Source organism: Chrysemys picta, chromosome 2, assembly GCF_011386835.1.
Source record: "Chrysemys picta bellii isolate R12L10 chromosome 2, ASM1138683v2, whole genome shotgun sequence".
Lineage (NCBI taxonomy): Eukaryota > Metazoa > Chordata > Testudines > Emydidae > Chrysemys > Chrysemys picta.
Genome location: NC_088792.1, coordinates 191,926,625 through 191,952,334, shown reverse-complemented (window position 1 = coordinate 191,952,334; position 25,710 = coordinate 191,926,625). Strand labels below are relative to the sequence as shown.

Below are 25,710 nucleotides of genomic sequence, written 5' to 3'. Positions count from 1 at the left end.
AACGTGCAACTTTACATATTAATCTCAGTAAATAGAAATCATGTTTACATTTTCCTCTTCACACAGTATCATGTTGACAGTTTGCTGCCACTCTGGTTTTATTCCTTCCCTTCCTTGGTATATGTTCCATTGCCTCTGGTCACCCTTTTGATAGCAGAAGAGGAAGGCAGGTCATATCCATCTGGTAAGAAGAGAACAAACAATGCTGCTGGATAACATAATATTATCTTTCCCTTCATTACATTCAGGTCTGCGTGAAGGGACTTGAGCATGTGCAATAAACATATGTGTGTGATAATGAGATTGGTGGTGGAAAGTCATCTTGAAAAGACAAGGAGCAATTAAGCTTGCTTACTTACACAAGTTAGAATGACAAGATGCCATTGCTGGCCCCACTCATCCATATAATAGGTTCTTCTTCTCTGCTTAGCTATATTGGGAGAAGCATCTCCTGTCAACCTTCTGCCATGACTCCACCATAAAACAATCTGCCTTCCTCCCTTTTATATACAGTTCATTCTCACAGTCACATCAGTGTCCTGATTGCAATTGACTGCCTGGTAGCAAACACCTGAATTAAAATACTTTTAGAATTCAGTGCAAAGTCCTCATTTAGATGAATGTTTATTTGTATCAGTGTACTCTCTTGTCCAATTTTAATTGAATGCTTAAAGATGTCGGGGGGTATGTGTGCTGGTTTCCCATAAGCGTTTATTAATGCAATGTGTTGAGTCAACAAATAAGGCACCCTCTCTTTGCCATGTCTCAGATTTAGATAGGATACCTTGGATGCTATTGACAGGGTGAGAGAATGGTAAAACAATGAGAACATATGATAGTTAGTGCTAGATAACATTGCAGGAGCCATTCGTATTCATCTTGACTGGAATGATAAAGCCATCAATTAGAGAAATAGCCCTCTGAGTACATATCATTGAAAAGATGAATAAACAGTATATCTAGAGTTCACTGAGTGTCTGGATGTAGATCTGAGTAATCTGTAATCCCGGAAGCCAGAGAATGGCACCTGCAGTTATACTAATCCTAGATTGTGAAATTCACAAGTGCTTCATCCATTTAAAAAAAAATTTTTTTTAAGCAACTTGATCCTTTCAGAGAATGACATTAGATGTAACTTGTACTAGCCATTCAGGCAATGCTTTCTCATTTAATTTGAGGATACTGTGCTTCTCCACAAAAGCATATTTTGTGGACACTTCCCTGCCCTAGAAGAATGTGAAGAAAGAGGTTCTTTCTAGCTGTTGGCAGGTCTCTGTAATGTAATGGGTCCCTAAATCTGCCTATACTTATGCAATTACAGCCCAAATCTACAGCAAGGAGCAGACTTGGTGACCACTTACATGGCACTGTTTCTCATTTTCAATCTAAGTTTCTCTCATTGTCTCTGGAACCTTTGATTTAAACCCCCCCCCCCTCTTTTTTTTGGTTACTTATCCATTAGTGCTATATTCTAGAAGCAGGACAGAACTACAGCTAAAGAACTGCCTTTATAATGAAGCAATGAATTCCCAGCACTTCTAGTTTTCCCCTTATCTTGTTTGGTTATTTTCCCTACATTATGAAAGTAAGTATTCCACAGTAAGGGCCAAAATTTGTCCTTAGAGTTATGCGTAGGCATAATTTCAGCAGCAGCTGTTTGAAAAGGATGGCTGTAATAAAGAACACTGGGAAAGTCTGATTAACATAGTGTTAAACTGTTTCATATTGCCTCTGAAGACATGGGAATAGGGCATCCATTTCTGAACCCTGTTTTCTGTATGTATGTACTGTGTTAGGTCATTCAATCTCACCACGAGAAGTTTTCCCTTCTTAGGGTGTTTTACTAGTATAGTACCTCCTGATCATAGTTCGTGAATATGAAATCTACATCAGTGGTTCTCAAAGCCGGTCCGCTGCTTGTTCAGGGAAAGCCCCTGGCGGGCCGGGCAGGTTTGATTACCTGCTGCATCCGCAAGTTCGGCCGATTGCGGCTCCCACTGGCCAAAGGGGGCTGCAGGAAGCTGCGGCCAGCACATCCCTCGGCTCGCGCCGCTTCCTGCAGCTCCCGTTGGCCTGGAGCAGCGAACCGCAGTCAGTGGGAGGCACGATCGGCCGAACCTGCAGAAGCAGCAGGTAAACAAACCGGCCCGGCCTGCCAGGGGCTTTCCCTGAACAAGCGGCGGACCGGATTGAGAACCACTTATCTACATTACATGAAATTGGTTCTGCCTTTTCTTAGTGGAATCTAAATGTCCTCCTTTCTATTTAACTCCTCAATTTTGCTTTTGTTTCCCCCACTGCAGATGATCATTATTTTTTAAAATATATATTCTAACAGGCATGTCACAAAAAAGACAGTTATATTGAAAATGGGTTGCCAAAGCCTAGGAAGATCTGTCAAAATACTTCTCATTTCTTAAAATACTTAGAAAGAGTTCATGAAGTTTGGTGGGCTTCCTACTATTGACAGTATATAACCTAGTGAGGGAAAGCTGGCTGTTTAGTGGAATGGTAGATGAAAGAAAATCTATGGCCTTCTTTCACCTAGATCTAAAAGGATAAAACAAGTGACAGTAGAACAAGGTTCTTGGACACACTTTGCTCTGGAAAAGAATATTTTATTATCATTCAGACTGTAAATAGTGGGATAAAACAAAATGTTTGTCGTCTGCTGAATGAGACATTGTTAGGGCACCCTTCCCTCTAATCCTCTTTCCTGGCCTGATGCAAAGGTCAGAATCCAGTGCATGAGAGGGTATATAGAGTACTGCTGGGAAAGCATAAATTACAAAACTGAATTAATTACATTGCTTATTGCCTCCATCGGTCCATATGGTTTGACTGGTTATTTTAGGACACCTTATAATTTGGAGAAATCCTGTGCACAGTCACCATAAATGCATTGCTATCCAAAGCACTGTTAATAATCTAAAGTTGGCCGTTAACATTGCAGGAGCCCGTGTCTATAATTTCAGTGAATGACCTCAATGACTCCGCAATGAAAGACTGAAATGTCACTCTCTTCCTTTACTTTGTGTGCCTTGAGCAAAGACTGCTCCAGATTGTGTACATTCACTGAGGTCCAAACGCTGAAAGGACAGTGAATAAACTTAGGCTCATGCTCTGCTAAATCTTCCCAGCTCTGTCAGAATAATAGCAGGGGGGAATGAGGAAACAGACATTCTTTTCCTGAGCTCCTTGAATAGTGCTTGAGCCTCCTCTCAACATGCAGTGTGCAAGGGTAGGCCCGACTGCAGGCAGTCTCTTTTGGGAATTGGCTCACCCATGCTCTCTTGTTGCCAGCTGCAAGTAAATCAAACAAAACTCCTATGGCCAAAGCAAATGGTTTCCCATAGCCAGAGTTCAAACTATCTTTGTAAGTATTTATGTTGCACCCATCACTGTGGTGTCTATGTGATAACAGAGTTATGTGAAGTAAAAGTCAGGCAGAGTGACTTACACATTTAATCCTTCCCTCTGATCATGCTGCTTGAGTACATAAAGAAAGAATTATATTTTTTCTGTTGAAGTTTCATAGGCCATCCTATTGATATTACTGAAGTGACACAAATGCAGAGAACTTGCTCTTAAGTTTCTGATTTTTATCATGAGTATTTTACTCCTTTGCTGTGTTGGAGCCCAGTTAGTAAAACAAATTTGGATAGCAGTTAGTAAAATCTGGGCTCCAACACAAAAAATGAGTAAAATACTCACAGTAAAATTAATAAACTTCAGTGTTTGGTTCTCATTTAGAAACTTGTGACACTTTTACATATCTTCACTGGAAGACAGGACCATTTCAGAGTGATGATCAGTTTTTGCATCAAAACACACGATGTTGTATGTTTAAAGGAGAAACTGTCATTTATCTCTCACACCCACACAGACACACATTTAGGGGAGCCAGATGAGAGGGAACAACACTGAAAATGCCTTTATGCAAAATTTTGCAGAAATGCTAGATAATTTCACACATCTCTACCAATAAAACTTCTTGAAGCAAGTGGACCAGATTCTTAGAATGCACAGCACATACTTGTATGGTAATAAGAAGAACAGGAGTACTTGTGGCACCTTAGAGACTAACAAATTTGTTAGTCTCTAAGGTGCCACAAGTACTCCTGTTCTTCTTTTTGCGGATACAGACTAACACGGCTGTTACTCTGAAACTTGTATGGTAATATTATTGAAGTCAGTCAGACTATGTGCATAAATGCTACTCAGAGTAAGAGTTCAAGAATTACTCTGCTGTCATCCATTCCATTGTCTTTTTCTCCAATAGATGTGGTGATAGCAGGAAAATTTCCTTTCCCTGTGCTCCCTAGAACTAATATGACTGTGAATAAGGCCTATCCTAGTATAATTACAAATCTGGCTTGCAAGCAGAGCTTAAATTCAGCCAGAGCTGTCCGTAATGGAGCTCCGGTAAAAATTTTCAACCCCTCTGGAGTTTTTATAGCATGTTGGGGGATGGTGGACATGGGGGGAGGCTCTGGGAAATACTCTATAAGAATGTAAGCCCTGTTTGCAGGGATGAGAACTGTTTTCTGTTCAGTTTGGATACTGTAGTTGTATGATTATACAATTGTGTGGAGAAATCAGAGGAAATCCAACAAAGAATTACTTTGCCCCTTCACCCTTTATGAAGGCAGGACAAGTGTTTTTGTTGAAAGCCCTTGCTAACATGTGCAAGTGATATTAAAAAGTGTGTAGTTGGGGTAGCCATATTCTTTATGCTTTCTGGTCTTTAGAGTATAGTTTTTATTACAACAAAAGAAGCAAAGCAAACTGATCTTACCCATCCCAAACCCCCAAATCCACATTCCCCTTAGTAGTTAGGTGTAGCCCCCTCACCCCCAAAACATTCTTCTCTTCTGTCTCCCAAACAGCTAATCCTTTATAGAGCTTCCTCCTGAGGAATCTAATTGGCCTGCAGTCTCCATCCCTGCCTCATTAGTGAAAGAGGAGGGGAAAGTCAGGCTGGGATTAATCCCTAGCCTGCCAGTGACCAGGAGGGCTCTGCATACTGTCACAGGTTGCTTTAAGCCAACAATTCCATTTCCAAATGTAAATCCAGAGAACATATAAAAAGCATTCTGTAATGACTAGTTCCCTGGAGAAGAAGGGGGCTTGCTCCAAAACATGATTGCATGTGCCATTGCTGTTTGTTGTGAAATGTGTCAATGGAAAGAAGCTATATTTGTCTATGTAAGTTGAACATTTGTTTGTTATGCATGACTCCAAGGAGAAAGGAAGCCACAAGAAGAGTGTTATCATTGAGAGTGCTCAGAACCACGTGTTTGTGAAATACTCCTGTTGAATTTATTTCAGAGTTTTCTGATGTTGTCTTAGATGTGTGATTAAAATGTTCCTCTTACCACCTGTAGAACTCGTGTGAGGTGACGCATGGGCCTTGATATTCTCCAGTCAACTGAGCAGCACTGTCCCAAATGTCTTCTTTTTTTTTACATCCCGACCGAATAGTCTACCGCTTTCTCTCCAGCATGCTTTATTTCGAGTCCCTTGCTCACTTTATAGAATTCAGGATTCTGGTTCATGCAGTATGAACCAATGCTTAGCTATCCTATGCAACAGCAATTTCAGCATCTTGAAAAAGAGGGTATTCGGCTCCTTCTTTGTGCCATGACCCACATGTTGTGAGTGTGGCATCTGCCTGCCTCTCACAAAAAAAAATAAAAAAAAATAAAGGCAAGGCAAAAGAACAAGCCATCAACCTAACCCACAGCTTTAACAGATAAAATTGAAGAGACAGTACATGAAAACACATAGGTTGAAGTTGTTTTTGATGTTTTCCCCCTGTGAATAAGAGAACGTTGCATGTTTGAGTCAGAAGTAGTATCTGTTTTTTGTGGTAAAATGTGAAACTGGAGCTGCGTCGTATACATTGGCCATAAATCTTGTCAAAGTCTGTTGCACCACTTATATGCAAATCAAGTAATCTGTGATCCACTAGGTTTAGGCACATTGAAATACAGGGACAGTTGATCTCCACAGTTAACCCATATCTGCCTGTACTAGGAAATTGAAAACCTTGAGACACTCCTTCTGGCTGCCTCCCCTGGATGCTTCTTTTCTAGAACACCTGGTTTCTCTCTCCAATTTGAAAGAAAAAACATTAATTCTCCCTTCCCCCAACTTTAAAAAAAATGTAATCTGTCTTTTTTACTTTGAAGTGAGTTCTGACAACAGAGATGCTCAAGAATTCAAGTATTTTCTTCTTTTGCAGCATCTCTGGACAGGACCATCCTGCTATCCTCTTCTAACCTATCTGATGATACTTGCATCGTTTTGGCTGCTGTCACTTTAGTAGTGGCAGCACTGGTGACCGTGAGCATATGACAAGCCTTAGCTTTTGCAAACTCTCCTGAGGGCAAATTTCTCAATAGCTTGAGGTTAGGCAGGTCTGGGTCAGAGCTGGTTTCTCTCTTCCCCCATTCCCCAATTTGCCTCTGACCCCATTTTCACACCAGCGATTCCTATGGAGTTACTGATTTACACTAGCACTGTATAACAGCACATTGTTTCCGCTCATCACGATAAAAAGCCCACACGGACTAAACTCCACTTCCAGTTTACAAAGAATAAGAGGAAAAATAACATACTGTAATTTACCTACTTTCTTCTGGCTGCTTGTGGCATGCTTAGCACAAGCAGGAAGAGTGCACTATACTAACAGTATGCAGAGGTTACTGTTAAAATTATACAATCCCAAAGGGAACATTCATTACAGCTTCAATGAGGGATTACACATAGGTGTCAAGGGGCAAATAAGCCAAACATGTTTCCGGCATTACCCTTGTTTAACATTACAGGCTTTCCGAACTCTGGATGCAAACAGATTGGCTGCCAGAAATAGTCATTCAAATAATCCCTTGTAAATAGAGAAATACAGTCATACATTTTTGATTGTTTATTTTCTGAGTGACAATAAGACATGACAGACAATGCATGTCTGTGGAATTCTCTGGTCTTGGGTGGTTGGAATCACTTGGCTTTCAGCCTTATGCCTTAGAGCCCACCTGAGGCATACTGTAATCAGCCAGAACTGCACTGTATGGCAAGTCTTACTGCTTACAGAAACGACACAAATTTCCTTTCCTTCCATTTCCTTTGTGAATTAGCCCCTTAGGGTATATTTTTTCAGACAGCATGTAAGAGGTCTGTGCACAAATCCCATAACACATAATGAGATTTATGTGCCTGTGTACATTCTTTGACTCATTCTGAAAATAAACCCTCTGATGTCAGAAGTGACTTGGCCTGGCGCATTCTTGTTATGACCTCACTACAGTCATATTTGTATAGGATAAATATTTCCTGCTCATTTCCTAGAGCTCGTCCATGTGGCAGTATGGTCTCATGACCATTCTTCTCTTTGGGGCTGAACCTGCTGGGGGCTGTGTGCCCTCCAGAGGTGGAACGCCCTCAGCTCTACCTTCCATAGGAGATGTGGATGCTCCACACTTCTCATGATCAGAAACAACATGATGCAAAATGCCTGGTGACAGGAAACTAGAATTTGAAGTGTGCTTAGAATGACCACATGATACAACAGTAATTTTAAGGAAAGCTGCACTTTTCCTTACAAGCAAAATGTTTTTGTCCATGGAACAAATGCCCAGGGACTCATTTTGTCCCTCATCCAAGCCCCTATACACCACTGCAGCAGTGGCTAGTCATTGGAACTGTGCCCCAAAGGGCCTGAGGTGAATGCCTTCATGCAGACACCACATAGGGCCATTAAGTGGCCCTACAGCAGCCCTTTTGCAAGCCTCAGTAGGGGGCAGAGCCATAACACAAAGTGCTACAAAGACTCTTGGCTGCTCCAAATTGTGGAGCAGCCTTTGGGAGGCTGCCATAAATCAGTGCTGCCCCTGTCTGGAGCCAGAGCAGAGTACAAAGGTAGCTTAAAGCCACTGTTGTCCTGCCTCCATCAGGGCTGCACAGTGCCTCCTGGAGCTACAATGTCAACCTAAGTATTTAGTTCAATAAAGCCAACTTTTTAATAGAATTGCATTGCTGAAAATAAAATTTGCATTTTTGTAACTAGCTCCAGATTGCATTTATGCCCATAATAAAGAATGATTTTTTTTAATCAAAGCAAAGAATGATAGTAATTGGGGGAAAAAAAACAAAAATTAGAAAAACAGCAACCAGAGCACATCTATGAAACAAACTATTGTGTACCTATTCAGTATTTATGAAATCTTTATTCTAATCCAGAGGGAAGCAGCCAGCTACACCTGGCAGCTTTGTTTTTTTCCTTAGGCCTGGGCTACACCAAGTTTTTGTGTTTGTGTGAGTAACACACAACTGACCGATAGTGGTTCCTGTCCTAACTGTGTAGTAAAGCTCAGCTTGTATATATACATGCATCAGGGTGTATGTGTGAGAGAGCAAATAACAAGGTAGTTGAAAAAATTAGCGACTCCTTCTCATTAGTTATGATGCAAACTATTCATCCACATCCAGTGAACGTGAAAGGGTTAAAACACTACACAGGTACAGATCCTGTGGCAATTACAAATGTTACTGAAATAAAAGCCAGAAACAGGAAGCCAAAAAACAGGTCCCTAAGGCAGGCATCTGTCTTAAATGATATCATTTGTCAAGTTTCCAGCATCGTGTGGTTGTGAACACAAAAAGAAGTTCTGTGTTACACTAAGGACATTACATACTCATTAACTGGAATGTTCCTAAAGTACATAACACAGGATTTTCATTTAATAAAAAGCAGCTACTTGCCACTGCGGTGTATATAAAATAAATTCTAGATACACTAATCGCCATTCAAATATGTTCTACCCAGTTTTGGACAGCATGTTTTTTTTCCCCTCCCGTCTTTAGATCACATTGTAAGAATTTTAAACAGAATGTGTTATTGCCACAGGTTAAAAACCTTTTTAGAATCTTTGTATATCCTCTGAGATGTGGATTTTTGTGATGATGAAAATTGAAAGCACTAATGCTGTTATAAGAAAAATGACCTATAGGGACATTTATTTATTATTTTTTGCACATAGGGTAAAAAAAGTAGTAAGGGAGAAAAATATAAGAACAAAATTACTCTTCAGCTGTTTTCCCCCCAAAAAGAATAAACATAATTGTAACGAATTAGTATAATCCCTCTATTTATCCACACACTAGTAGTGCATTAGAGTTAATATACAAGCTCCCCGCTCACTCACTGCCCTGCCAATGACCTTAAGCCTGATGTGGAAGGAAGACCACTCTCCTTAGACTTGAGAAGTAATTTATCCACCATGATTGTTCAGTCCGGGCCCCCTCTCTAAAACCGAGACTGACAACTGTGTTGAATTATGGATGGTACATTTGTAGTGTATACAATGGTATGCAAGGAAAGGTGCTGAGACCATCAAACTCATTGCATTTAACATTGCAGGCTGGGTTTGTACAATGATCTGAGAAAAGATAGAGCCCTTGCTGAGTTGTGACCCTCCATTTTAAAAATATATTTCTGAGATTGTGTCTGAATGAGAAAATAGTCTTGTTGATCATAAATAAAAACAGTTGCATAGTTTTTCCATTTGTAAAAACACATTACATGAAAATATTTTTTTAGTTAGATTTTATTTTACCTGGGATTTTCCCCCCTCTCCCACATTTCAGGATTTAGCATATCCCCTCAAAACATAATAAATTTCTATTCTTTAGCTTAAGGGATCCATCAGTTAAAACGTTAGTCTTTCATCTTTATTACCCTCCCATTAAAATGAAAGAAACCGGGACTCACTTCAGTTTAGAAGAAGCAATTTAGTTGGTAATGTCCTTACTACGCACGTCTTTACAAAGAGAGAAAGTGCATTATTGCTTATATTTCACACATCTATCTGCATAAGAAGCAACTAAACCTTTCAGACACATACTATGTTAAATTTAATAATATTCTTTGATTAGATTATTTTATTACAACATTTTTCCATTACTAGTCATTTCCCATACACATTTACATTCAGAAAATCTGCAGGTTTTTGTGTGTGTGTTAACTCAAGGCAAAGATTTTCTATTTTGCCACAGCTGTTAGATCTGAAAGGGACAGATTAATAACTAACCACCACATTGGACTGGGTTTTCTTGTACATTGCAGCAGTAACCCTTTGCTATAATGAGGACACAAAGAGCCTCACATCAGGCTGCTCCTCTTCTTCATAACTCAAAAGCATCACAGTGGCAATAGCCTCTAGTGCTATTTGTCTTTAGTGCAGTTGTGACACTTCGGCATGATCCATAATTTGGCAGCTATTTACCGTGACATTTCCCTTCAGTGCAGCCATAACATTCAGTGAAGCCATTATTTGGTTCCATTTACCATATAAATTGTATTGTTGTGCATGCATGCTAGAAGCTACATTAGGTACCTGAAAATGAGTAAATCTTGTAAAATAGATACTAACGGCCATTCAGCAGTGGAATTTCTTTACTCCTCAGACTGAATGAGGAAAAAAATAACATTTTCAAATACTGTTTCAAACTTTTCCCTGAGCAACTGTAATTATTTGTATGTATATGACATGGCAGCTATACTTGGCCACTTATTTAAAAAAAAAAACCCACCATAAACCATCAAAAACTATAACCTGCTAGCAATCTAACTTAATTCAAAAAGGCATTAGGAGATTCCAGCATGGCAATTAAGTATGGAGCACCTCTGTAAAATGTGCTGAGGTGTACAGACGTGTATATACAGTAGTGTGTGTGTCAGACCTGTATATACAGTAGGGGTGTGTGTGTGTGCGTGTGTGTGAAGCAGCATATAGCCAGCCCTTCATTACATTTCTTTGTTGTTTTCCATGGAAGTGTGCGTGTGTAGGAAGGGAGAACTCTGTCATTAGCATCAACAAGCAATCTTAGGTTCTGTCGTAGCAAATTCATTTAGAAAGGTAAAATTAGGATGTAGCACCAGCAACTACAGCTTGATCAGTTGCTATTATTAATATTATTATTTAAATCCCCACTCTCTACACATAGTATACTTAGTACTTCCCAGGCACATGTATTATTATTTTTAATCATTTAAGTCCCCACTGTGCACACAGCTTTTAATACACCTTTTTTTGCAAGCATATTAAGTGTATTGTTATTAATCCCTTGCTGTGAATCTACACTATTTCTTTTCCTTGTACATTCAATGTCCTATCATTATTTAAACCCTCACTGTGTGCATGCCATATATATTCTCTTGTCCATCTAATACTGTAGCATTATGTATATACACCACAGCTTGCTTATCCAAAATGAGCCTTATGCATACTGTAGCCAGTTCACAATACATACTTTTAAATAAAAAAAGAAAAAAGTTGTCTATGTTCTCACATACCTGAGAATTATCAGTGGTATTAATAGGGAAAAGATAATCTGTATGCCTCAAATATTGCATTTTTTCCAGATAAAGCTGCTCTCTTCAGTAATCTAAAACAACCAGTAATAACTTATCTTTAAAAAATGGGGGTGGGGGGGGGAAAGATCCCTGACTATCTTGGATTCATTCATGGAAGAACAATCATACATATCTTAAGACATCTCTTTAACATACTGGAGAAGTTTGATAAAAATGACAAATCTATTGCTACAGCCAACATAGACAACAAAAGTCTTTAGAATCAGTAAACAGATAATTCAAGTTCTACATATAAAGAAGTTGAACTTTGGTAATAATGTTAAGTGTATTGAAGTTCTGAAGAGTAGCCCAAAAGGTACAATTAGAACAAACACAAATAATGTCACGTTTGAATATAAATACACCTCTACCCCGATATAATGCGACCTGATGTAACACGAATTCGGATATAACGCGGTAAAGCAGCACTCTGGAAGGGGGCGGGGCTGTGCACTCCGGTGGGTCAAAGCAAGTTCGATATAATGCTGTTTCACCTATAACACGGTAAGATTTTTTTGGCTCCCGAGGACAGTGTTATATCGGGGTAGAGGGGTATAAGAATGTGCCAAAGTTGCCTCTATTCCCTCATCTTATTTGTATTAGTGATGGAACTTGTGGCACTTACTACTTTTCTAAATAATCTTTAGTAATTTAACAGTTTATGAAATACTCGGTCATATATGCACATGGTATACTACTATACATAACAAATCTTAGGCCAAAATGTTCAGACTGGGATGACTAAAAATAGGCACATAAATCTATTGAACTTCAGATGATCAACACCTCTGAAAATCAGGGCACCTATTTAGGTGACTACATATGGATTTTGGTGCACAACTTTAGTTACTCGATTTCAAAATATTGTTCTTCATGACAGACTGTTAACAACTATGGTTCCTTGTCTGGACTTTATCAGTTAGTACAGATCTGAATTGTTTTCTCAGACACTTCTATTGCCCATGGATATGAATTTTTTTTTTTTAAACACTAGAGAGGACCAGATATGTTGGAGTAAAAGTGTAACTACTGTAGTAAAAATAAATGTACAGTAGGTACAGTATAAAAGATGAAATGTTTTGGAAAATGTTACCACGTCTAGGTTGTATTCCCATTTTACGTATAGGTAATAGCACCTCTTCAGCCAGGAATAACTTTCAAAACAGAACAAACATTTTAACTGAACCCACCGTGTAAACCAGGGATTCTCAAACTTCATTGCACTGTGACCCCCTTCTAATAACAAAAGTTACTACATGTCCCCAAGAGGGGGGACTGAAGCGAGCCCTGCTGCTCAAGGGAGGTAGGGGGGGCAAAGCCCGAGCCTCACCACCCTGGGCAGGGGGGCCCTAAGCCAAACCCCAAGGGCTTCATCCCTGGGCAGGGGGCCTGTAGCCTGAGCCCCACTGCCCAGGGCTGAGGCCGGATGGTGAGACTCAGGCTTTGGCCCTGGGCAGTGGGGTTTGGGTTTCGGCTTTGGCCCCAGGTCCCAGCCAATCTAACGCCAGCTCTGGCTACCCCATTAAAATGAGGTCATGACCAACAAACTCTCACAATTTGAGAACCGCTGGTGTAAACTATTCCCTACTTACGTTTTTATTTATACATGATGTGTATTGGGCACAGAGAATTTATACAAATGACCTTGCTCTTTGCCATAAGGCCTTCACAGTAGCAATACTAAATAATAACTACTAACTTTGCTATGAGAAGCTGTATCAAATATTCATCACTGTTTTAAGTACATTATAATATACTGCACCTCTATGGAAGAGCTAATCTACAAGAAGTGTATCAATATGAAAAAATACCACACACACGGAGATAGCTTTCTGCACTTTATTAAATTGTTAGTACAAGTAAAGGACCACAATACATGTAAACACAATTTAGAACTAAAGCCCAATTAGCCCATCTTGTGGGTTAATGGGGAGAATAAAGGGTAAACAATAAAGATAATAAACACCACGGCAAAAGTATAAAATGACTGTTCCAAATGGTAACCAAAGGCTTGAATGAAAATGGCAGGGTTATGTGTAGTTGCAGACTCTGTCATTTTTTTTTTAATTGTGTTCCCTCCCTCCCTCTTCTTCCCCCCACCCCCCATTTTTCTGCCATGTTAGAACTAATGGATACATTTTCCATATAGAACATGTAATGATATCTGATTATCATACACAAAGTAGCCATAATATCATTACTGAGTTTGCAACCCAAAAAAGTAAAAAGATAAAAAGTATCTTTGGTTTCCCAGAAATGTTAAGGGTTAACAAAGCATCAACAAAATGTTTTGTTTTGCTGTATATGAAAGATATTTTTAAAATCACAGGATCTAAATTGCTGAAATGACCTATATGAAATGTAATGTTTCCAAACAGGATTTAAAAATCTTATCAAAGAAACTGATGGAGCAGCCTCTGCATCATCATTTATTCTAATTGCCCAGAATAATGTTCATATCTAGTATTAGCCTGAGCACCACTGCCTGTAAAAGTTACAGACTCAAACACAAGCACGTTAAGTCCTACAGGCATTGGCTAATTTTTTTTTAATCAAAACTTTTTATTAACAACTTAATACAGTTTTAATATACTATCCTTTACCAAGTTTTTTTTAAAAAATAAATGGTTTCTAGTAATTCTGAGGCATAAAGTGCCTATTTTCTCTCTCTTGATTTATATCATTGTTCTGTTTTTACAGCTTACTGTTGACAGAGTTAGGTAATTCAACTACAATTTTTCCAATGTTTTTTCCCATGTACATATAATCTACAGCACGGAATACAGACTCCAAGCCAGTGAACTTGCCCTCTGGAGACATGTCTCCGAGGTCCACCTCACAAACCAGTTCTCCACTTTCATACATTGTGAGTAAGTGCTCCATAGCCATTTTATATTCAGAAAGGTAATGATTCAGGAAGAAACCCTGGATGCTGGCAGATTTCTTCAGCAGTTTTGCTGGCAACATTTCTGCTTTAACAGGCTGAAGGCCAGTAGGATTTTGATAGCCAGAGATAAACCCAATAACTATCAGGCGCCCTTTGGTAGCCAAGGAGTTGACAGCCAAGTCAAACATCTTTCCACCAACAGATTCATACACTACATCCATACCTTCTGGGTAGTCCCTTTTAATAACGGCACCAACATTTTCAGTTTTGTAGTTGATGGGATGATCACAGCCAATGGATTTCAGAAAACCAGCCTTTTCATCACTGGAGCAAGTTCCAATTACATGGCACTTTGCCTTCTTTGAAAGCTGCACAGCGAACTGGCCTGTTCCTCCCGATGCTGCAGTCACTAAAACCTTCTTGCCTTCAGACAATTGTCCAAGCTCCTTCAGACTGATGTATGCTGTAGTGCCACTTAGCATTAGAGTAAGAAACTCAGGTTTCACAGAAGGTAGAAGAACTGCTTGTTTGGCAGGCACAACTGTATATTCAGCAAAAGAACCAGGTGTCATATAGGCCACAGCTTGGCCTACTGTGTATCTGGCACTAGCACTGAGGCCTAAGGCTACCACATCACCAATACCTTCAAAACCTACATCAAACGGGGGTTTAACTGAAGGGTCATACCGGCCAGCTGAGTAGTTTATGTCAGATGCATTAATGCCGATAAATCTAGAAGAAAACAAAAATTTGTTAACATGCTTTCTTTGTCAAGTACTTTGCCATGTGAAAACACATCCACTTACATTTTCTGGGTAAGATATAACAATGCATATTCAAATATACCAGTAATTAGAAAAAATATTCACCTCACACTATTAAAAAAAGTCCATATACATAGCATAGCAGTGATTTTAATCAGACTATTGTACCTTATGTTTCTAATATTGTAGAAATTTTAGACACATTTGTAAAAATAAGACATTTTCCACATGGCCATTTTAACCAAAAGAAGCAAACCAAAAATAATTGTGTATGAGACTGGAAAATTAAAATTAATTGACCACTCTACAAAAGATATAAAAACAACTCTGTGGAATAAAATATGTATAAAGTGCTAAATATGTTGATTCTGGCAACAAATTTACATTTCTGATTATAATAATACTGTTAATGACTAACGATAATATTAAGTATAAATGTCATCTGCAAGGTCATTGATCATAACACATTACTGAAGGCAAGTTTTTGTTTTTGTTTTTTTAATGATGGTGTGACTATAGGAAATTTGTCAATTTCAACATTATTAAAATATTTTGCTTTATACCAATTACTTGCAACGCATCAAAACAGCATTGTACAGAAAGACTGAAATTGTAACAGAGTATTCAATGTTTAGAAGTCCTATTGACCTCTAACAGGTGAAAAAGAATGTCAATGTTTTAAAAAAAACACACATATACACTAAACTTGATTAGCAGTAAAAGATAATCATGGTATCACGATCTACTTTAACTGTACAGGCGATATTTTACTAACAATATATTTCCATGTCAATGTAGCTCGTAACTAAAATACCTTGCTACAAAAGGAGAAAGTGGAGGGGGAGAGTCTGTTAACTAGAAAATGTCAAGAAGCTTGCACATGCAGCAGAAGAATCCCAGATTTTTACTACATGTGGAAGCGATAACCTGAAGATTATAGAATTTGGTGTCGTATGAAAAGCTGTAGAAATATGCAAACAGTGCAATTTTAACCGTCAGAGTTAGCAATATTTTCAAATTGTGTGTGTGAGATTTTAAAGTGCTTACACACACAGTACACAAAGAAATGAGAAAATGAAAAAATGCTTTATTTTGATTTTTCAGTTCTTTATACTATGGAGAATCTCAGCCTTTCACTAATATAAAGTGTGTATCGTGTGTGTATGTGTATATATATGTGTGTGTATATATATATATACACACACACACACATACACACACACACGATACACACTTTATATTAGTGAAGTGTGTATATATATATATTATGTGTATATTCACACACACAGAGAGTGAGACAGTCTATTAATATAAATATATATAATATACACACACAGGCGGAGAGAGAAGAATGTGACTTTTGTTGCTTTCCTTAATTCTGCATTTAATCCCCTGTTTAATTGTAACAAAGAATGTCTACATCCTATTTATAGATAAAAAAAATCTACCATTCTTCTTTAATTTACATAATTCCCATGTCCCATTCTTAAAAATAATAATAATAAAAAAATACAACCACCAGCAGCTTCTATATCAAAACATGTCTCCTCAGGACATTTGAGAAAAATGATCAGAAAGCCAAGGCGCAATTGGTGCTACAACTCTGCATTAGATTTGAAAACCCAACTTTTAGCAGAGGGGTTTAAAAGCAGAGAGATGGTGATCTCCCTCCTTTCCCTCCCTTATCCCTACAACGATAACTTTCAACCCATGGATTTACCACCTCTCCTCCACTCCCAGCCAATTTACCCCTGAATTAGCCTTCTTGCCTGGTACAGACAGAACCTCCCTCCTGGTGCAGAGCCTATTCATGCGCCTTTGATTTTTGCACTGTATGAAACAGGCATGCCCTGTATGCACCGTAGAGAGGGGAGGAATTTAAAATAAAAACTTTTCTCTCCCACCCTTTGCAGTCCCATCTTCTTTTCACTTAGCATCGTTCTTAAAATGGAAAGAGAGGGACAGAGCAAGGCAGGTAATTAACCGTCTAAAGCTAGAAACTTTGTGTGTGAAGGGGAGGGGGGAATGGAAGTACTGCAGTTAGCCAGATGTCTGGTAAACAAGTGTCCTTAACATGCTGCTTTTTACCAGGAGAAAATGCAAATCACTCCCCATCCCTTCTTCTCCCGGCTCCACCAGCAGCTGAAACGTGTGTGCGGGAGAGAGGACGATGCAATGGCAGATCTCGGGGAAAGACACAGTGCAGAAGAAGTTGGTGCTTGCCTGGCACCTCCCCACCTTTTATGGTAACCGTAATAGGGGGAAAGTGCTAGTGTTGGCACCAATAGGGAGTGTGATGTCTCAGCGGGGCTTCGGGGGTCGGCCAGGGACTAAGAGTTGGGGCATCTCTCTGAGGACATTCCATCCTAGCACTCCCTCCCTCTGGCTCCTATTCTCCACCCCGGCATCTCCACCTCCTTCTCCAGCACTTGGCCACTTGCAGCTATCCCTCCCATGCAAGGCTTTATGTGCAGATGCGGATGCCTTTCCGTCTCAACTGGAACTGGGGTCTGCGTTTATTCGGTGGCTGTATTACTAAGGGATTTTGAGATACGCACAGGTCACGCTGTGGAGAAAACATTTGAAAGACTGTCCTCTTGTTCGCGATCCCTGCATTTTCCATTTAAAACGGGGCTAGGAGTCTCAACAAAAAAATAATAATAGATGATTAGGAGGAAATAAAGAAATGCGAACTACTATATAATGTGTTCGAGGCTCGCTGGTAATATTTGTTCTGACTATCCCAGCCCCCCCCCCCACCCCCAGTCTTCCAAGCTGCCTCTGCCATCTGAAATTATTCTCTCGGGACTAGGGGAATCATTATTATTAATCAATATAGTCTCCAAGCTTGCTACAGTACTCCCCACCCCACTCCTTTTTCTCAACCCACCAATATTTGTATAACTCCCATTTGTGTTCGCATATAGTTTTATTTTTTAAATGTAGTCTCCCTAAATGTCCCATATACAAACAAATGATCAAACCACAATGTCGGGATTAAAACATATTGTCTAAATCCTTTTGAACCTTGCCTTTCAAGGTACTACGAGGGAGATGGTTTGCTGTGCTGTGCCCCGGACGTTTTCAGGATCTTTCATTTTAAGCGCAGAAATAAATTCAAGACCCACTTCCAAACTCGTGTGTGTGAGAGCGAGACGAGGTGGGTGTAGAGGGGGAGTAAAGAAGTGCATTCTGTGTTTGCAGTATGCCTTCAGAATTCTTTTCAAGTGATCTGCCTGTTTTAATTCCCAAATTTAAAATGTCTTTGTTATTTGACTAAGGAGGGTCTGGTGAGGGCACCGTCTTTCGCTATTTTCAAAATCTGAAGCGCTGAGACACGGAACCAGACTGGGGCTGGCTTTTCCCAAAATTACTACACACTCCGAGTCACCCGCTTTATTTACACTGAAGCGTGCTGACCCCCTTAGTATTGTTTATTATAAAACCAGGACGAGCCCGAGGAGGGGTGAAAATGCTGCTTCTCGCACCAAAACAAAACGTAAGAGACAGAAATTCAGCACAAGAGCCTTCAACACTAAGACAAAACAAAGTAATCCAAACTAGGAGCGCAGAAGAAAAACAAATTCTCAACCCAAACACTCAGCAGAAATAATCCCCCACCCCTCCCACTGTGATCCGCCAAACCATGAATCAAAAACTTTCCCCCCTTCCATTTCAATAAACTTTTTTCCCCCTATTGACTTCCACCTCAGCAGAAAATCGTTAAAATATTTTGGAAACGAAATAACCTGTCACTCCTTTACAAAAAGCTCGAAAACATCGCATACTGTAGGGGAAACCTGGGCTTTTGTCTTTGGGTCGTTCTTCTGCAATAAAACAGAGGCACCTTCCCCCTCTTGAAAATAGAACAAATGCACATAAGAAGCCTAAATGGTTATGTTAAGGATTCTATTCCCCTTCTCCCTCCCTCCTTCACCCGAAAGAGAAAGTTTATTGTTTTCAATCGATTTCTAGTTTAAAAGCATTGCTCTGAGAGTAAAGGCTATGATGGATTTTTCTGCTAAGAACTAAGGGAATCATCTTGGGTTATTTTTCCACCGAAGGGAAAAAAAAAAGGGGGGGGGGAGAAGAGTTCCACTTAATAGCAGAGCGTCTTATTTGAAAAATCAATAAATACAAGGACCACAAAGCAGTTTTCCACCTTAGTCCCCTAAATCCAAAAGCAGATTTTACTGTGGTGAATGAGGATTGTTTTGCATAAAAAGCTCGAAGCAATTAATACTGTTCATGGGCGTGACTGGGACTAAAATGAACAAATCCGCAACTGCACCCTTCAAACTCAAGGCATGTATTGTTTTGTTTTTAAGATCCTGTAGGCTTCTACCTATTGTAAAATGTGTTTTTAAGAATAAATAAAGCCAGGGACACATTTTGTGCTTTCGGGATGGGAAGCAGCTTCCCCAGGATAGTACAAAAGGGGAAAGGGGGCTTGTTTCCTGCTGCAGCTTTCAGGAGGCACAAACAGAGAATATATATATGGATGTGATGTGAGATTCCCCAGCAAATAATAATAAAGAGAAAACTCCGCACAACCCCACACAATACAAAATGTTTTAACTCCACACCTCAAGTTAGTACTTTCCCCCATTCCTGCCCCTTTTTATAAACTGATCTGTGTTAAAATACAGTAACTGCCTGGCTGAGTGTCTGGATCAGCTCCTGCTTTCACTCTGGGGCGAGCCGAGAGCCTCAACCCCACCACTCTGAGGTGTGCACGTCCCTCTGGCCCCCAGGGAGCCCACCCAGGACCAAGGAAGGGGGGGGGGAGAGAAGGAAGGAAGCGTTACAGTGAAAACAAAATAAATTACATGAATAAATTTTAAAATTTCATAGGAAAAGAGGGAGAGACAGTGTGTGTGGGGGGAGGGGATTAGAGAACAACGACGTAACAACCTTATCATACCCAGCTAGGCAGGACTAAGACTTGCTACATTTTTCTGTAGCTGTTTGTAGTGTAAGGCAGTCGGGTCCCTTCCAAGAAAAGGAATTTAACTCCAGCCTGATGCGTGTTTCATGCCATTATTGTTTCAGGGCCATTCCTTATTAGATGCAGCAAGTCAGTGCTTTACACCTCTCTCGCTCTTTCTAACTCTCTCTCTCAAAAATCCTATAGGTTGATGGCAGCAGCGGATTAAAGTTTTGTATGAATCTTTTTCAGTCGCAGAAGTCCATTCTTCTCTCTTCCGTGCGCAGGTATTGCACAATACATATATTATGAACCCCCCACCACACCCACACACACATTAGCTACAGATAAGGTACACAAACACTTTTATTAAACTTCCAGTTTTGATCTCACGTCTGTTAGTGTATTTCATTATGCACTGTCTTTAAACAACCAGTTCTACGTATGGACAAGGTTTTTGTTAGACAAGTCTTTTAAAAACAAGTTTCCCCCTTTCCCCTCTTGACAGCAACAATTACATAATCTTCCATGGGGTTTCTAGAGTTCCAGCTTCCACCAAGGAAAGTTAGACCTTTAAAAGCCCTACTTTTGTCTTAAGGAACGATACTATCTAGGCGGGAACCAATAAAAATAAATAAGTCATTTGGGGAAAGGTACATTTTGTCCTTACAGGCTTCATTTTATTGGGCGCTGACCAAGAAGCTTGAACGGACAGTACTAGCTAGCACACAATTTACTGCATATTATGTTAAGCAAAATGTCACATCTTTACTCCCTGTGTGACCCTGTTTCATTAAAAATAGCTAACAATTTAGAAATCCTACTTCCCACACGAGACTAACAGTGGTAATAAACTTTCTAAAAGGTTGGAGAGGCTTATGCGGTTTGTTAAAAGCTTATGGCACATCGAGAAGCTTCTCCTTTCCTGGTTTTAATGTTTGCACTTCAGGGGGAAGAAGAGAATGGAAGTGGTGGCCAGGCGGTTGAAGGGTGACAGGGGAAGGAAGGAGAGTAGCACTGACAGACTGAGGTCCTCTGCCTTCCTGTTGATTCATACTCACTAAAGGTTAGTGACGTGGAGGACTACGCGGGGGGGGGACCCCTCCAGACACACAGGGAAACGTACTCACGGTTGTACACATACATAACACATAAAACAATCATTGGTGTATGGTCTATCTACACTTACACACTCAGACCATGGCTATAAATAACACATAACACAGAGGCAGACTGCTATATATTAATGTCACGCCGACATTTACATGGCTAAGACAGACACACACGCTGGTGATTGTATGTAAATGTATCACACACAAACCTGGGAGGGACTTAGAAATCATTTTCTGGTTTTTCAGTCCCTCCTGAACACTTACTTCACGTGCAGCTTTCTGTTTAAGATCATGCTGCCCTTTCCCACCCTTGAAAATGGCTACTAAAACAGTGATTTGTGAGGCTGTGTTCTTCCTCCGGGGTAGGAGAATAAATACTGCTTGATCAGCTGCATTTGTAAAAAAAAGGGACAAACCAAAACAAAAACGAGCACCTCGAAAGATGCAGAAATCCCCACCCTCCCCAATGCATGGGAGGAAATGATTGTGGCATCAGACATTCAAAACAAACAACAACAAACCAACAACAAAATCAAATTATCAGGCGCCAGATGGCAGCTGGTACAACCTGATAGGATGACAGAGCAAGAGAAGGCCACAGGAGGTGAGAAGTCAGAGGGAGTTTGAGCAGGAAAAGGGCTCAGACCCCAGGGGTAGGAAGGAAGGTAGGTGAAGAGAGAAGTCGGGGGCTGGAGAGGGGAAGGGAACTCACCTGTTTCTGACAAGAAGATCTCCATCTCCCGGGAGTGGTACAGGCGCGTCCTGCCGCAGGGCAACAGCCTCTCGGAAGTTTGAGCTCAGCTTAGTCACCACCAGCTTCTTCATGGAGCTGGGGATAGACGAGCCCTGGAAATCCAGAAAGTGACGGGAGTAGGACATGTCCAGTATGGGCCGGGGCCGAGCACCACCAAAGCAGGACCAGAAGGGACCCTCCAGAGGACACAGCTGCTGCCGCCGCCTCCTCCAGAACCGAGATCCCCAGCACCTCAGCAAAGCGCCGCTTTTTGTATTAAAACTCATTCCCAGCCTTAGACCTCTTTCCCACACTCATCACCCTCGGGGGGTGTCCAGCTAAGAAGATTCTTCGGACAGCTTGCAAAACCCACCACCACCAAACTCACAAGAGGAGACACTCTGGCTCTCTGAACATAGCTATTTGTGTATGTAAATAACGTCTAATGTAGCAAGCTGCAGCCTGTCTGCGTCCTCCCAGCCCAGCCCCTCCACAACACGGAAACACCAGAGAAGCAGCACCACCAGCAAGATGATCCCCTGGAGCTGATCTTCATTTACCGTCACTAACATGAAACAGGAACAAAGTTCACCTCCTAACACAGTCCCGCCTGCAAAGCTGCTGCTACAGCAAAAATTGTGGGTGCATGTGTTTGTGTGTGATCTGCAACAACACAGAAACACATGCATGCATGCATGCCTGCCTCTGTAATAATATAACCAAATCTGATCACCGCTGCCAGGAATTTCTTACTTTCAGTAAAATACAGATTTGCAAGATATTCCGTTCAAATGTTTGTTTTTTAGTTTGCATGCTGCATTTTAGCAAGGGATTTAAAATATATAAATATAAAACCGTGCCGCATTCCCACCCCTACGCCCCTGGTTTATAAAAGACGGATATGATCCCTTAAAAAAAGTTGAAAGAAAACACTAATAAATTATAAGATCAATAAGGTTAGAATAGTAAAGAGAAGTTGCAGCTAATCTTCTAATGTTGTTATTAGGAGCAGCTGGGGAGCTGCAGGCTGCTGATACAGGCACCGCCCCTTCCGTGCGAAACATTCACTTCCTTGCAAGGTGGTACAAATCAACCCAGAGCCGCTAGCAACCACTAGTGGATACAGCACTTAGATTTTGGGGAGAATAAAAGCACTACGATTTATGAAAGGATTTAAAGCATCTTAAGGATTTTTGTGTGTGTTCTGTCTATAAAGAAAAAAAATACTGCTGATGTCCTTCTAGGCGGGAGACACACACACATGAAATGCACTTTACAGCCTCATGGATTTTATAGCTCTCTATAACCCGTATACAGTTAAAAGAAACAGTGGATCCTTCCCCCACCCCCTTTTAGCTATGACATTAAAAATATTGCCATATATTTATTTTGGCCAAAAATATTTTTTCCACTCCTCTGTATCTTTAGGGGAGGAATTTTTAAATCCACTTCTGCAATGCAGAATTACTTTTGGGAGAGTATTTATAGGAAATCAACTGGGAGGTCAAAGGACTCAAGTAAATGTTTTGCTAGAACTGCCAGTCTGTACTTGGTGATGGTGGAAGTTAATTTAATAGAGCTGTTGCAATGGTGTAGGAAGAATTCATGTATAACTCACCTGGAATTAACTCCATCATTTCAATATGCACAACTCATTTCTCAATTGCATGGTATTAATAATTAAAATCATAATAAAATCACCTTTTTGCCTTAAAGAAAGAAAAGTTATAGCTTCGAGTGTTTTCCTTTGGGAATCAGTATGTAGTTTTAATCTTCTTGCCTTAAAAAAGGGGGGAAACACCTTCTGTTCTTGCAGTTAACAATATATGAATCCCTAGACATAAACTATGCAAAATCTATTAGTAGCATTTCATATGCTGCAGTTCTTGCTCTGCAATCTGTTGGTGTTTTAAAGTAAGGAAGACCTGCAATCTCACACAAATCATCCTAAATTCAAGGAGGGGGAATAATGTTTATGTGTGTGCCAAGACTAGGTAGCATCTCTTGCTTTTTAAGTTTGCCAGAACTAGACATCTGCTTAAGTTAAATCAGCACATGCGTCTTGCAGAGTACTTTAGCAAGTGGATTATAATAACAAAACCCTCAATGTGTGCCTCACATGAGAAATCTTTTATGCTATGCTGTATTAAGACTTCTTTTTTGTCATATTGTTTAGCTCTGGAAAAAAATGAAAACACAGCAATTAAAAAGATTGACAGGTATGGGTTTGTGTGAGACCTATTTGTAATTGTCAGGGTGACGTGGGCAAGAGGAGGAGGAGTAAAAAACTGAAGCAGGAAAAGCAAGCTCGATGTGTCTGTCTATCAGTTGAGACTGTCTGAAAGCTCTGGGATCTGAATGTGTGTTACATTTCAGTGAAAAGAGAAGAGAGGGAGAGTGGATCTCTTTCTCTCCCAGGAGTTTTAAGGGGGGGGGGAACAGTTCACGTTAATCTCTCCCACCCAGTGAATATATGTTCTTTTTCTCCCCCTTTGCACACACTCTCCGGGGTTTTTCTTGGTTTTGGCTTTTTTTTTGTTTTTCTGTTGCAGATCAAGATCAACCAAAAAATCCATGATAAAAAATGTGTTTGAATTATATTTAGTATCAGAAGAAGCTGCGATCTGTGGAGGAAAAGAAAGGGGGGAGCAAGGCAGAAAAGTAGTCCTCTCCGGTGCTGACACTGTTTGATCTGTGACTGTTTGGAAGGTGGACGAGTGACTGACATTTCCCATCCGGTGCATATGTATGTATGGGGACTTTACTCCTTTTTATTATTTGCTTTCTTGCTCTAAGACTAAGTGCTGAGAGGAGAAGGAGAGACTGGATCGACCTCGTTTTTTGCACAAAGAAAAAACTATTATCAGCGCAATAAAAAAAAAACCCAGAGAAACCCAACAACAACAACAACAACAACACACAAATCCACGAGCTTGAAACAAGCCAGCAAGCGAGAAAGTTGCGCTTTGAGACTCTTTGATCTTGGAGAAAGGAGGGGAGGGGGGGTGGGGAGTGACTGAATTTACCGTCTCATCGTTGCAGCTTGCTCAGTGCTCCACCGAGAAGAAGTGATTAAGGGAGGGAGGAGAGGGGGAAGAAAAAGAAGAAGGGGGGGGGGTGGAGAAGGAAAGCAAGAGAATGGATTTGGGCTGAAGATTGAACTGATCCAATCTATTCATTTTCCACATCTCTCCACTTGCATCTTCCCTGCCGCTGCTGCTGCGAGGACTGAAGAGCTTTGTCTTTTAAGGAACTTAAAAGAGGGAGAGAGAGCGCGAGCGAGGAAAATTAACCTCGTCAATGAAAACATTTCCCGAGCAAGTTTTTGGAGTGGCGGCGGAAATTGGCAACCCTGTCACCAGGCTGTGGCTTGCCTCATCCCACACCCCGCTCCCCCCTCCCTCCACACCCCGCTTGCAGCGCAGGGAGCTGACCTGGGGAGGGGGGACCCAAACCAGCCAAGAAGAGAATCCAGCCAAACTTTTTTTCTTCCTCCCCCCCTCCCATTCCTCCCTTCTCTCCTCCTAGGCGGAATTAGAAGTTGAATCCGTTTTCTCTCCCCTTCCCCTCCTTCCCCCCCTTTTTTATTTGTGTGTGTGTGTGTTTGTTTCTGCATGAGAAGAGTGGGCTTGGAAGAGGAGTCCTGTGCGGAAACTCTCCAGCGGCTGCAGCGGAGGAGGAGGCGGAGGGCGGCGGCGGAGGCAGCACCAGTATGCCGAGGAGAAAGCAGCAAGCACCCCGGCGCTCTGCAGGTAACACCCTCCTCCTCCCCAGCCACAGCCCCTCGCACTTGCAGTCTCTCGCATTACAGCGGCATAGGGGAGCAGCGAGGGCAAAGCAGGGGAGGGGTTAACCCAGCAAGAAATAT

The 25,710-nt window shown here is 40.7% G+C and overlaps 2 protein-coding genes and 1 long non-coding RNA gene across 4 annotated transcripts in view; 2 read left to right on the top strand and 1 right to left on the bottom strand.

Moving 5' to 3' along the window:
* Positions 1–13,244: 13,244 nt before the first annotated feature.
* Positions 13,245–23,560, bottom strand: PTGR3 (prostaglandin reductase 3). The gene is made up of 2 exons (XM_005281457.5): positions 21,822–23,560; positions 13,245–15,038 (listed from the first exon to the last, which is right to left on the bottom strand). Exons 1-2 carry the CDS (start codon positions 22,127–22,129, stop codon positions 14,114–14,116), a joined length of 1,233 nt encoding a protein of 410 aa, XP_005281514.2. The 5' UTR covers positions 22,130–23,560; the 3' UTR covers positions 13,245–14,113.
* Positions 23,560–25,710, top strand: part of TSHZ1 (teashirt zinc finger homeobox 1) — a 56,337-nt gene continuing 54,186 nt past the window's right edge. For both annotated transcript variants that reach the window (XM_005281456.4, XM_042860433.2), the window contains exon 1: positions 23,560–25,594. In XM_005281456.4, coding sequence (XP_005281513.1) covers positions 25,555–25,594 — 40 coding nt within the window. In that variant the 5' untranslated portion in view covers positions 23,560–25,554. The remainder of the gene's footprint in view (positions 25,595–25,710) is intronic.
* Positions 25,601–25,710, top strand: part of LOC135981663 (uncharacterized) — a 28,449-nt gene continuing 28,339 nt past the window's right edge. The window contains exon 1 of the long non-coding RNA XR_010598803.1: positions 25,601–25,710. This exon is cut by the window's right edge and continues 18,153 nt beyond it. This is a non-coding gene — a long non-coding RNA (uncharacterized LOC135981663).